The sequence below is a fragment of the Apaloderma vittatum genome, unplaced genomic scaffold (assembly GCF_000703405.1).
Source record: "Apaloderma vittatum isolate BGI_N311 unplaced genomic scaffold, ASM70340v1 scaffold10168, whole genome shotgun sequence".
NCBI classification, from domain to species: Eukaryota; Metazoa; Chordata; class Aves; order Trogoniformes; family Trogonidae; genus Apaloderma; species Apaloderma vittatum.
In genome coordinates this window covers 15,965-29,393 of record NW_009729046.1, presented here as the reverse complement: position 1 = coordinate 29,393, position 13,429 = coordinate 15,965, and the positions used below count along the sequence as shown (strand labels likewise).

General features: G+C 47.0%; 1 protein-coding gene across 1 annotated transcript in view; it reads left to right on the top strand.

The window, feature by feature from the left end:
• Positions 1–2,566: 2,566 nt before the first annotated feature.
• The window catches only part of ZMYM3 (zinc finger, MYM-type 3), a 20,550-nt gene continuing 9,687 nt past the window's right edge, over positions 2,567–13,429 (top strand). Inside the window, 12 exon segments of the mRNA XM_009874306.1 lie at positions 2,567–3,425; positions 4,125–4,168; positions 4,557–4,629; positions 5,444–5,735; positions 6,142–6,319; positions 6,735–6,947; positions 7,538–7,688; positions 8,225–8,340; positions 11,623–11,709; positions 12,029–12,179; positions 12,747–12,919; positions 13,343–13,429. The exon segment at positions 13,343–13,429 is cut by the window's right edge and continues 1 nt beyond it. Of these exon segments, the coding sequence (XP_009872608.1) occupies positions 2,567–3,425; positions 4,125–4,168; positions 4,557–4,629; positions 5,444–5,735; positions 6,142–6,319; positions 6,735–6,947; positions 7,538–7,688; positions 8,225–8,340; positions 11,623–11,709; positions 12,029–12,179; positions 12,747–12,919; positions 13,343–13,429 (2,424 nt within the window).

Sequence of the window (13,429 nt, the reverse complement as noted above, 5' to 3'; positions counted from 1 at the left end):
CTCTTGGCTCAGGTGAATAGGAACAGGATGTTTGCATACATAGTCCTTTCATTTGACTGACTACAGCAGTCCTTAGCTTTGTACATCCTAAGAAGAAGTTTTGGATAGTTTGCTAGAACGTGTGAGCTGTTTTACAGGGGGGATTCGGACAGAGCCAGTGAAAGTGGACAGGACCTTGAACACAAAACCAGAATGTGCAAGTGAATGGTCTTACTGTGGTAGGAAGTTATGCGTATCTGTCCCAAACACATACTGGTAGTTTGGAGTTGACTTGTTCTGTTTAAAACTGTTTTATTGGTTGATGTTGTTGCTGTTAATTTTGTCAGAGTCTTTTCTTACATTGCAATGTTCTTGTGCCCAAAGCTTGAAAGTAATGTTAAGGTATACGCTTTTTGTCTATTTGTAGAGCATGTGACTAGCATGGCAAGTTCATAGATTGATTGTTGCTTGCATTATCCTCTGGAAGGGAATACCCAAATGGATTTCTTACACTGCAAAATTGTTCCCAGGGTATGTTTCTACCAAACAAAGACTAGACCAGCTGAAGGTGGCAAATACTGTAAGAGTATCACCTCTGTGGTTCTTTGCAGACTCATGCAAAATGTCTGAATGTGAATTTGAAGAGTATGTTAGTCCTGTTAAGTATATCTGTAAATAAACTTTCCTTATTCATCCAGGTGGCTTGACCTTTCTGGAGCTTATTCTTGTAAGGTCTGCCCTCTGTCTGGAAATCCGAGTGGGGGACCTCTTTGAGAAGGAGGCACTGTTTGTATTCTGAGCAGCAGAAAAAAAAAATGTTTATTGTCTTGAGAGGGTTCTCACCTGCTTCAGTTCCTTAGGCCCTTTCTTTCAGATGTCTTTATTTCTCTTTCACTTTGTTCTTCTATCAGTGACCCTAAAACATGTGTTAGGTCCTGTATTGCCTTGGAATTTGCTCATTCTGGAAGTTTTGTCTTGTCTGTAACTAAAGAAAATGAACAGAATCACTGAAGTTTTTAGTAGTGAATTTTGCTGGGCATCTCTGAAGATTATATCTTTCTGTTTGTGATTGTGTGAACAGTGCTTATCTGCTACCATGAAACAGAAAGTATTGCTGTATCTTTAAATAAAATAAGGAGGCAATGAATTTGAAATCCATATGTGGGGTATGATTCCCTAAATCCCTGCTTATATGAGTTTCCCAAGTTGGGTACCTTGTCTGTCCAAATATATCTTGTTTAGTTCCAAGTAAACAATTTGTGAATGAGACTTGGTTATACTTTCAGAGGGAAGGATATAAAGAAAGACTTAATCTGCCATTACAAGTGAAATTATTTCAGTGTTCAACCTTCATTGATATAGATGAGTTATGCCCATAGTAAGACCTAAAAGACAGTAATGCTGGATGTTCTGTTTCAGTGCCAAATTTAGAGGTTGAATGGCTCTAATAGGGGGGCGATACATTGGTGCCTTCCTTGCAGTGTCTACTTACAGCCTGTTTGGGGTCATGACTACTTCAAGTCTTACTCTGCCTCACCTCTTGTAGACTCCACTTCCTCCCTTTCCATCTTCAGTTTTGTCAACTACTATCTTTTAGTGCAGGTGTATAATTCATTTTTACACAAACATTGATATAAATGCTTACTTGCTTCCTATCTGTTTTGCCCTTTCCATCTTATGATAATGCAAACACAAGGAGCTGGGCTCTGACTTTGTCCCTCTGATATTAGCAGCCAGCATCACATCTTGTGAGAGTGTGCAGTCTGTGCCCTACAAAGTCCCACTGGTCTTTTTTCCTGACTCTGCATTGCATGCTCATGTCTACATTGCTACTTGTTCTTCCTCTTATGAATGCTTTTAAAGTCATGGGCTTTTCCACCTTCTTGCCACTCTCCAGAATCCCTCCTAGTTCTGACTTAATCTTTTCCCCTTGTTCTGTGCCTGAATATTAGCCCACATAGTTTTGGGGCTATGCTGTTGCTCTAATTTTGCTGTAAAATGGTTTGTATCTGTCTTTTGACAAAAAATATGCATCTTGTAATCCTGTATCTTGTTCAAGGCACAGGCTACAGAGCTGTAAAGGAGTTTTTTCTTCCTCTATGTTTAAGAGAAAAAATATTGTAAAAATGAAAGATATATTACCTCCATGAGTACAGATCAGGAGAAAGGACAGACCAGATTGAGTCTGGTGAGAGAGAGGAATGCAGGAAAGGGGGTATTACACACCACAGAACAGCTGTGTTAGGCCTCTTGAATTGGTACTCGAGTAATTCCTGAATACCTCACTGTGTCATTAGCATAGACAATTCTGTTTTCTGTGCTGTGGTAAGGTGTGTGGAGGCTGTAGAATTCCCAAAGGTCTGCTATACTGAGCTGCTGCATCCTACTGCTGCTGTTTGGCTTTAGAGTTTTGTAACCTCACAAGTAGATGTGATTGACCTACTGGTACCCTGGTTATGACTAATGATATTACTGAGCCTTGTTTTACTCCAACAATATTCAGAAGATTGGACAGTTTATGCACTGTGTTAGACTACTTTTCATTAACTTGCAAGTCTCTCTCTCGTTTCCAGTTGCCATCTTCTAAATGGATTCCAGTGAATTTTCAGGATCTTTGGACCCTCTGTCCTTGCCTGACAAAGCACTTATTGGTGATCTTCCTGCTGTTTTTGGAGAAGATCTCCTGGGCTCCCAAACAGCTTCTACCCAGGAAGTTTCAGTTCTTCAGCTCCCTGGCTGGGATCAATCCAAGCAGATGACTGCAGATGGGGACTTGGACCTTATAGTGAAAGCAGACAGCCTATCTGAACTAAACAAATCAAATGACCTCGTTCTAGATAAATCTAGTGGCTTGGGTGTGCTGGAGAAACCTGATGTCTTGGATGACTTGGATAAAACTGCTAACTTGACGGAGGTAGATAAATCAGAGGGTTTGGATGGGCTATATAAGGCACATCCTTCCCAGGATGGACTGGTGAACTCCTCTGCGCTCTCTAGAGAAGCTCTTGTTCCAGAAACATGTAAAGAAGGGAAAAAAGCACCAAGAAGTGATTCTGGGGACATAAAGGAAGATGATGATGCTGCTTTTGCTGCGCTGTCTGATGGCAATGCCCCTGCATCACCCCAACAGCCCATTCCTGACTCCAGGGACCTCGGCAGCACCCCAACCATGGAAGAAATCACAGCACAATCCTCAAGTCTGCCAGTGCCTACCCCCACTCTCAGTCTTAAACAGACAAAGAAGGCAAGGTTGAAGACACCAAGGAAAAGCTCACCCATTCAGAGGGAAGGGCTAGCAGGGGAAGTGGAGGTGGAACTGAGCCCAGACAACAGTACTGCAGCTTTACACCTCGAGTCTATGATGGAAAACAAGGCAGAGGAAGTGGATGATGGTAGGAACAAGTCCAGTAGGGTACTGGAAACACAGGAAGCCTTACCACCAGCAGGTAGGTTGTTATCTTGGCAGAACTTGCTTCCTTTTGCTCAGGAGGTCATCCTGCTGCACACTGCTGAAGCTGGAGTCTGTTTTGCACTTCAGCTTTTCCCATTATCCCCTGCTATGAAACGGTCAATATTACTGATGAACTAGATTTGGGGAAAGCCCCTTGCTTACAGGGAATAGTGGTCTGGAACCTGCTCCCTTGGTGCACACAAGCTCTTGCTCTGGCTTTCATAGCTTTAGCTTTGATTTTCAATGCTTATGTCAGCTAGGAGCTTCCCTGGTAAAGCTGCAGCTGTGCATCAGCTTAGCTCACACTCTTGATCACTGGAGTCTTTGGTGGAACTGAGAGTCACCAACACAAGGTGTTTCCAATAGGCAAAGTCCCTCTTCCTGGGCTGGCCATCCTCAGGAGAAGCCCAGTCTCCATCAGAAGTGGTTGGAGGCAACTGCCCAGCATGCCTCCCCCATACGGGGAAGAAAGTCCCTTACAGGACTCCTCCCAAATTGTGTGTTTGGATCTCTTGGTCGGTTTAGGAGTTTCCTGTATCTGATTACCTCCAGAACTGTGCTTGTTAGCTAGGACTGTCTAAGGCTTCATGTGCAGACTGACCCAAAGGGTGGCTGCATTTGAAAAACACCTGTCCTCTTCTGTTGGAGAAAAGCAAGATGTCAGATGCAAGCTCCTTCTCTTCTTCTGTTCCAGGAGAAGGCCTGTCTGGGAAGGGAAGTGAGCTGTCAATTGAGAAGGTGAGGAAAGTGTGGTCAAGTACATATGCTACAGGAGCATAGAGTATGGCTGGGTATTGTCAAACTGTGTGAGGGACACTGGCTGTTTTGTTACCCCTCTAAGAAGGTGTTTGCATGTCTCCTGTGACAGAGTGATCCCTGTGCACTGCCACTGTGCTGTAATGTGGCTTCAGTGTGTCCCTGCTACCCCCAGCTGGTATGTCATTCTCAGGCTTACTTCTCCCCCATCTTGCCAACTCTGGTCTGATATCCGTACAGTTTTATGCATTTTCAGCCTGGTTATTGGCAAAGCAAATCCCAGAAGCTGGAACTTCACCATTATCTGGGATATTTAGCCACGGTAGTCCTAGCAGATGCCTGGCCTAAGTATTTTCTGAATGTATTCTAGGAGCAGAAAAGAAGTGAACGAGCCAGAAGATCAGAAACTGCTAGGCCTGAAACTGTGAACTCCTCTGAGAGCAGTGAGTAACTAGGAATGGCCAATGCCTGTTATCAGCCAGAGACAAGGGCCCAGGCCCATTGTGGGCTTGTGGCTCATGGTGTGAGTATGGTAGGAACTCTGGAGCTTCTGTGCAGACTTTGCTCTTACATGGAACAGGACCCTTCACCCTGTGAGACTTCATCATGGGAGGTACTTGCCTTTCCCAGGGCACTTCCATTGAAGGGAGGGTTGTAGTATTTTTACAGTGGTGCATAGACATCAAGCACCAAGTAATGGGATGGGACTCTGGAGTAATTCACAGAAAATCCATCTTCCATCTCCTCAGCCAAAAACTTTCTTCCTTTGTCTCTATGGCAGCAAGCTGTCTGAAGGAAGGTTGTATTTGAGGGATTTTCCTGTAGAAGTATGTAAAGTCTCTGTTCTTTGAGATGTTGAGTGTCAATCTGCCATTCCCTAGCATTTACGTGTTTCTCCTTCATTGCCTGCCTGTGCTGGAGGCTGTTGATTCAGCTTGTTCCCTTTAAGGCCTACTGGTATGTGGAGGATTTTCTGCTGTAAATGTTCACCCTTTGGGCTTCTGCTCAACTTTGGCAAATCATGACTTCCTAGAGAGGAATTGTACTTCAGCCCAGTTTGCTTAAAGACCTCCTGACTCATCTCCAATTCCAAGTATATATTTTAAGGGTCCCTTTGTCATTGCACCCAGACAGGTACAAAGCACAGAGACTCCAGAAAGGTGACCTCAGAAACCTCCAGCATGTTTCTCATGACAGAGGTTTCTGTCTCAGTTTCTAATGCAAAATTTCTGTGGATCTTTCTCTGCTGCTTTGCAGTTCCGGTCTCTGATGAAGACTCTGATGCAATGGTGGATGATCCCAATGATGAGGATTTTGTTCCTTTTCGAACCCGACGCTCAACTCGCATGTCTTTACGCACTCAGATGGCTCAGCGAGCTGCCCGCTCTACTGTTACCAAGATGACTTGTGCCAACTGCCGAACACCACTGCAGAAGGGCCAAACTGCCTACCAGCGTAAAGGGCTCCCTCAGCTTTTCTGCTCCAGTTCCTGTCTCACCACCTTCTCGAAAAAACCACCTGGCAAGAAGTTATGCACCTTCTGTAAAAAGTGTGTGTTCGTTCCCTGTTCCTCAGTGCTCCCGTGCTTGTAACCCTATTTATCTGCCCCACAGCCCTCCTTGCCAGTCTCCATCCCTGTGACCCTTGTGCTGCCAATTCACCCACAATCACTCCTGACCACTGCTAGTTGCTGCCCCGTGCCTTCCTTCACACACTACATATTCCAGGCTTCTTATACCCCTTTCACATTATTGCCTTTCCCTGCCTTTCCCTGCCTGTCCATACACTCAACCCCCCATATCCCAGCCTCCTCTCAAAACAGCCTCCTGCGTGCTCTGTCTTCAGGCACCACCTGTGAGAGTTCTTGCCACACCAGAAAGTCCTGTCTGCCATCCTGTCCCCTCCTGGCTTTACTGGTGTGTCCCTACACTAACACATCCTCTCCTGATCCCCAGGGAAATCTGGAATACCAAGGACTCTGTGGTTGCCCAGATTGGTTCAGGTGGCTCTTTCCACGAGTTTTGCACCTCTGTTTGCCTCTCCCTCTATGAGGCCCAGCAGCACAGACCAGCACCTCAGTCCTCAGATGCTCTGGACACCAGTCGCTGCAGTGTCTGCCACAAACCTGGTGAGGTAAACAAATCCTTTCTCCTTCCTGTCTTCTGGATGAGGTGCTTGGCCCTGCTAAGGACTGTCAGAGAGTATTTGCCAGGTTCTTCTGTGATGTGAGGCCTCAGCCCCCGAGTTGGCTTGGGCTCACTCCAGGTCCTTCTTTGTTACTGTGAACTAGCTCTTATTCTAGCAGAAGAAATAAAGTTTCTGCTTCTTCTCACCCTTAAGCTCGTTGCTTCCTGCCACTCCACCCTCCCAATTGCTCTGCTGACTTTTGGCAAGGGAAGCCTGAGTCCACACCAGTATCCAGTATGGTACTTGCACAAGTTTTAGTGTAACAGCCTGTTATCCCAAGGGCTGTGGTAGTAGCGGGGCACATGTGACGGAAGGAGGCACATGGTGGTTTGGGGATGTGACAACAATGATGTCTCTGCAGATCCAGCATGAGGTCAGCAATGGAAATGTGGTTCACCGCATCTGCAGTGATGCCTGCTTCACCAAGTTCCGGGCCACTAAGGGGCTGAAAACCAACTGCTGCGACAACTGTGGACTTTACATCTACAACAAGGGGTTGCCCCTGGAGTACCTCTTCCACGAAGGCCAGCAAAAACGCTTCTGCAACTCTGCCTGTCTCAACAGTTACAAGAAGGTGTGTGAAGTCAGCTGCCTGGGGTGGGGCATCTCTGTGGCACCCAGCTCATTTGCTTGGTGTGGCACAGGGCACTTTATGCAATAGCGGGTGACTTGAATTGCCTTGGATTTTATTGCTGACAAAACATTTAAGAGATTGCTGTGAAGAAACTCTGAAGGAGGTACACAGAATTTATTTATTCTGCGTGGGGCCCATCTTAACCCTGAGCACAGGTCAGGCGCTCAGTAAGCTGGACTGTGCAGTGACGCTGGTATATGCAGTTAGCATGAACTGGCTTGTTTTGAATGTCTACCCCAAATCTGGCTGGATATGTTCCTCTGTGGCCTGAGCAGCCTTCACTTAACTGTATTGATAGGTTTGCCAAGCTCTTTATTCGCAGGGGACCCTTGAAATGAGAAGGTGAAGTGCCAAAGGGCATTCTTTTTTGCTACCACCACCTGAACCTGAAGACTGAGCGTGGCTTTGGCATCAGATGTTCCCTGTAGGAGAGATGTCTTTTGAATACAGTAGTGGGGTGGGATATGAGACTTGGACCTTGCTGGCTGTGATGCTCTCCCTGGCAGCTCTGTCCTACTCTGTGTTTGCAGAAGAACACTCGGGTCTACCCATGCATGTGGTGTAAGACGCTGTGCAAGAACTTCGACATGCTCCCCAATGTGGATCGCAGTGGCAAGATGGGCCTGTTCTGCTCCATTTGCTGCACTACCTCCCACAAAGTGAAGCAGTCAGGCTTGATTGGTAAGAGAACCTACATACAGGGAGTCAGTCACCTCTCCAGTCTAACTCCTTCCACGGTACTATTTATTGTTTGTGGATTCGACTGGAAAGAACACATGTTGCTTACCTGGAGAGGAGTCCAGTGAGACAAATGGAAAGAGATTTGGAGAGCAAGGAACCCTTGCAGCATGTGGACATCTTAATACTGAGGGGTGGTGCTCATTACTGTTCTTGAGAATGCAGGAAGCTGTACTGGCATTGCACTTTCCATTACACAGAGTACCAACATATCCAGGAATGGGTATGGTCTCTGGTACAGATACGGCAGCCTTTTCTATCCAAAGAGGTCACTTCCTTGAACCACTCTGCTCTCCATCTGTGTTTAACATTTCTCTTCTAGCAGAATCTTGTGCTCTTAGTTTCCCTGTGTTCTTGTTCCTTGCTCTTTGATAACAACTTGACAGACTAAAGATGAGTGAGCAGCTTGCATGCCATCCTCAGAATCCAGCCCCACATCCTGTGCTGCTGCCCTCACCAGTTCCTGTCTGTTTCATCAGGTCCCCCTAGACCCTGCAGCTTCTGCAGAAAGAGTTTATCTGAACCCTGCTATTACAACAAGACAGACCGGGTTGTCTACCAGTTCTGCAGCCCCAGCTGCTGGACCAAATTCCAGGTACTGAAATACCCTTCATGCTGGGCTGGGCCATAAAGCTCATGCTTCCTTTCACGCTTAACAGAGGCTCCACCTTCCTCAAGCTTTTCAGGGAGGGTCCATAAGAAAGTCTCTGCTGGAGCATGAAAGTTGCAGTGACTATTGTTGCCAATAACTCAGTCTTGGCCCTATCTTCCCCTTCCTCCATTTGAATAAGGCAGTCTGTAATTAACTCCTGTCTGTCAAGTTATGCTGAGCAGGAGTGCAGGGCTGTACTGCATGAATGGTTTGGAATGTAGTGGCCATACAAGGGCAGGAGCAAAAGCACAAGTAAGCTAGCAAAGCACAGTGGGCACCTGCTAGTAGGGTGGAAAGTGGCAGAGCTCAAAGCACTCAGAGCCATGTTTCACAATGAGACGTAAGTCTTCTAGGATGCGTTGTCTAAAACTTTGCAACCAGCAGGCGTGGATACCTCGTTTTTAATGATCCTCAAAAGCTTTACTGATGGCTTTTAATCTTCTGTTGTTAAATTTCAGCATATGTGAAATCTTTGTGGTATTCAAAAGCATCTGGGAGAATCTTAGTTTTGTACAGTTGTCAAAGGAAAAAGCAACAACCAGGAACACATGGTAGCGTTAGACCAGGACATGCCTTGGGCAACTGAGAAAGCTTAAAGAATCTAGAGGTAGAGAGTTACTTATTGGCAGTTGTAGGATTTGGTTTTGGTTTTTTTTTATATTTTTGTGGGATTTGGTTTTTTTTTTTTGCTTTTTGATTTTTTAATAAAGCCTTGATGTAATTCTTCACTGAGATCACAAGTGATGTTGGTAGGGTAGTTGTGGAGTATTCACAATTGTAGACTTCATAAGACTTGAATCATAAAATAGTTTGGGTTGGAAGGGACGTTTAAAGGTCCTTTAGTCCAACCCTCCTGCAATGACTAGGCACATTGTCAGTTAGATCCAGCCACATATATAGTGTAAATATACCCCTTTTTAGTTTAAAACTATTACCCTTGTTCTGTTGCAGTAGGCCCCTCTAAAACATTTGTGCCCATCTTTTTTATAAGCCCCCTTTAAGTACTGAAAGACTGCAGTAAGGTCTCCCTGGAGCCTTTTCTCCAGGCTGAACAACTCCAACTCTCTCAGCCTTTCTTCACAGGAGAAGTACTCCAACCCCCTGATCATCTTCATGGCTACCTTTGGACCAGCTCCAACAGGTCCCTGTCTTTCTTGTGCTGAGGACTCCAGAGCTGGACACAGTACTGCAGTTGGGGCCTCAAAAGAGCTGAGCAGAGGAGCAGAATCACCTCCCATGACCTGCAGCCCAGGATATGGTTAGCTTTCTGGGCTGCAGGTGCACCCTGCTGACTCATATCTAGCTTTTGATCCACCAGTGCCCCTAAATTCTTCTCTGCAGGGCTGCTTTCAATCTCTTCATACCCCTGCCTGTAATGATACCAGTGGTTGCCCCAACTCAGGTCCAAGACCTTGCACTTGGCCTTGTTGAACTTCATGAGGTTCACATGGTCTCACTTCTTAAGCCTGTCAAGATCCCTCTGGATGGCGTCCCATCCCTCCAGTGTGTCAGCTGTACCACTCAACTCCGGTGTAGTCTGCAAACTTGCTGAGGGTGCACGCAATCTCAATATCTGTGTCATTGATGAAGATATTTAACAGCACTGGTTCCGATACGGATCCCTGAGGAACACCACTTGTCACTGATCTCCATCTGAACATTGAACCATTGACCACTGCTCTCTGGGTGCAACCATCCAGCCAAATCCTCCTCCACCAAACAGTCCATCCATCAAATCCATCTCCAGTTTAGAGGAAAGGATGTTGTGGGGTATCATGTCAAAGACACTACAGAAAGCCAGATAGATGACATCTGTTGCTCTTCCCTTGTGCACTGATGTTGTCACTCCATCACAGAAAGCCAATAGGTTGGTCAGGCAGGACTTGCCCTTGGTAAAGCCATGCTGACTGTCTCAAATCACCTCCCAGTCCTCCATGTGCCTTATCATAGCTTCTGTGAGGATCTGTTCCATGATGTTCTCAGGCACAGAGATAAGGCTGGCAGGTCTCTAGTTCTTAGAGTCCGCCTTTCTAGCCTTTTTAAAAATGTGTGCAGTGTTTCCATTTCTCCAGTCACCAGGGACCTCACCTAATTACATAGAATCACAGAATTGACATAACTTAAATTACTGCCATGTAAAATCAACATTGTAACGTGAGTAAACCCATGCATAACCTGGATTAGGAACTGTCTTGCTAGCAGATCTCAGAACACACTTGTCAAAGAAGAACCAGCGAAGAGAGTGTTTCAAGATGTCTTCTTGGGGATCATTATTAAGCCCAAGGAGTTCAACAACATCATCAGTCACCTGGCAATCAAGTCAAAGTAAGCATGATAAAATTTTGCAGATGAAACAAAAACTGATGAAGTGTTAATTATGCAGAGGTCAGGGCAGACATAGAAAGCAACGCAGTTGGATTACTTGACAAGATTGGTTCCTCCTAACATGTGCTTAAACATAGTTCTGTGCAAGATCCCATGTCAGCCTCAGTCAAGTAGTGTGGGGATGTAAGTCCTGGGAAAGTAAGGATTTTGAAAAGGCCCTAAGATTACAGCAGATAAACCATATAGGATGAGGAAGGTTGTTCATCCAATGTCCACTTTATTTTCAATGTTGAAGAAAAATTGGAAGTGTGCTGTTAAAAGACAGACAAATTACATTTAGGCTTGAAAAATGCATATACTGAGCCACTCATAGAGCACCTTATCTGAGGGTATCAGAGCTAAAACCAGGAATGTGACTTTATTAATAAATGTTTCCTTGTGGACAAGACACCAAGTGCTAAATGGCTATTTAATCTAGCAGAGGAAGGTGGAATGAGAACAACTGTTTGAATTCTGAAGTTGCATTACATTCAAAGTAGATACCAGGCATCTGTGCTTCAAGATCTTTTGGAGAAATTCTCAGGAGAGGTAGCAGAGTCCACATCTCTTAATGTTTTCAAATGCAGAGGGGTAGCAGTTTGAAAGCTTGCTTTCTGAGAAGAGCTGGACCCAGTACACTGCAAGAAAAGTCAAATTGCACAAGAATCTTCTCTCCAGGAGCTTGAGACATGATCTCATGGACTGACCATGAGTGACTGACACTGGCAGCAAGTGCAGGTCTGAGTTGGGGCACACAGACTGCTGTGGATGATGGAGGAGGCTGAAGGTGGTGGCAATGCGAAATGGGTGCTCACTGCGCTGTGTGCCTCTCTCTGCATAAGCTGTCTCTGTTTCCTGCAGCGCACCAGCCCAGAAGGTGGGATCCATCTCAGCTGCCATTACTGCCACAATCTTTTCAGCGGGAAGCCAGAGATCCTAGACTGGCAGGTGAGGACTTTCCCTAGGGGTTTGTTGAGGTGCAGGCCAACTCTGAGGAGGACTTCTTCCTCTCTTGGTTCAAAGCAGAGCACCTTCTGTGCAAGTGTTCTCAATGCCTTAGCTGCAGAGGTGTGCCTGGAGACCATGCACTGAGTGCTGCACTCCTCATGTTCAGAAGGATATCAGAAGGGCAGGAGAAGACCACCTGTGCTAAACCCTGTGCCAGAAGAGCTGGGGACTTGGCTCAGCCCTGTAGTCTTGCTCTTGCTTCCCTAATTGTGGGGACCTCCTGCCAGCCTGGCTGACTCGGTGGCGGTCTCTTTGGCAGGACAAGGTGTATCAGTTTTGCTGCAAGGACTGCTGCGAGGACTTTAAGCGGCTGCGTGGGGTGGTGTCTCAGTGTGAGCACTGCAAGCAGGAGAAACTGCTGCATGAGAAGATCCGCTTCTCTGGAGTAGAGAAGAACTTCTGCAGTGAAGGTACTTGGGGAAGGTACAGGAAAGGCAGAGCCCCCATGCCAGCCCATGCTGGAGGAGAAAGGAGCATGGAGAGGAACTGTCTTAGCCAGGCCCTGGGGCAAGAGCCTTGCCATGCAGTGAAGGGAGGACTGTCATGGGGATGGCTTGCTGTCCAGCCAGGCCCTAGGGCAAGATCTTTACCATTCATTGTGTCCTTGGGGCGGGCTTTCTCACAGCTTTTCTCTCTCTGCGGGCTGGGGAGACAGCAGGTGGCAGCTCCGCTCCTCCTGTCATCATGCACTTCTACACTCTTACGTCTGGGCTGGCCTGACCTGGCCTTGCCCTGCCTGCTGGGTTCCTGCACACAGGAGGTTGGAGTCAGACTCTTCCTAGAAGCATGGAGGTGAGAGATGGCAAGTCCCCATGAGGTCCCGTCTTATCCCAGCCCCAGGGGCCAGTGCTGGATTGTTCCCTACAGTGTGTTGTGTGTGCTCTGTTGTCTTCGCAGACCTGGATTCTGGTCATGTTTGCATCAGGGAGGCCCCCAGTTCATCCTGGGAAGGTTTCACTCCTATTGTTTCTCCGCAGGGTGTGTGCTTCTTTACAAACAGGATTTCACCAAGAACCTGGGCCTGTGCTGCATCACCTGCACCTACTGTTCTCAGACCTGCCAGCGGGCGGTCACCGAGCAGCTGGAGGGCAGCACCTGGGACTTCTGTAGTGAAGACTGCAAAAGCAAATACTTGCTCTGGTACTTCAAGGTCAGTATTGGCACTGGCAGCTTGTGCTAAGTGCTGTGTTGGGCACAGCACCCAGATAAGTGGGCATTGCACTGAGGAAGTTCGCACTGCTGGAGTCTGGCTGGCACTGCTGCGGAGAACCTGGCACTGCTGGAGTCCTGCCTGGCAATGACGGGACACTGCTACGGGGAAGCTCATGTAGCTGGACTCCCCAGCTGATCCTGCCAGAGCACTGCACTGAGGAAGCTCACAGTGCTGGATCCGCGGCTAGTGCTGCTGTGAGAAGTTCGCACCGCTGGAATCCCTGGCTGGCACTGGCAGGGCACTGCTGTGGGGAAGCTCACAGCACCTTGCTATGTGCACCTTTCACTGGAGAGTTGTGTTGCACTCGGAGGGGGTGTGGTTAGTTACTCGTTGTTTCTCTCCTGCTGATGCGGGCTTTAGGCAGCTCGGTGCCATGCCTGCAAGCGTCAGGGGAAGCTGCTGGAAACCATCCACTGGCGGGGGCGAAACAAACACCTCTGCAAACAG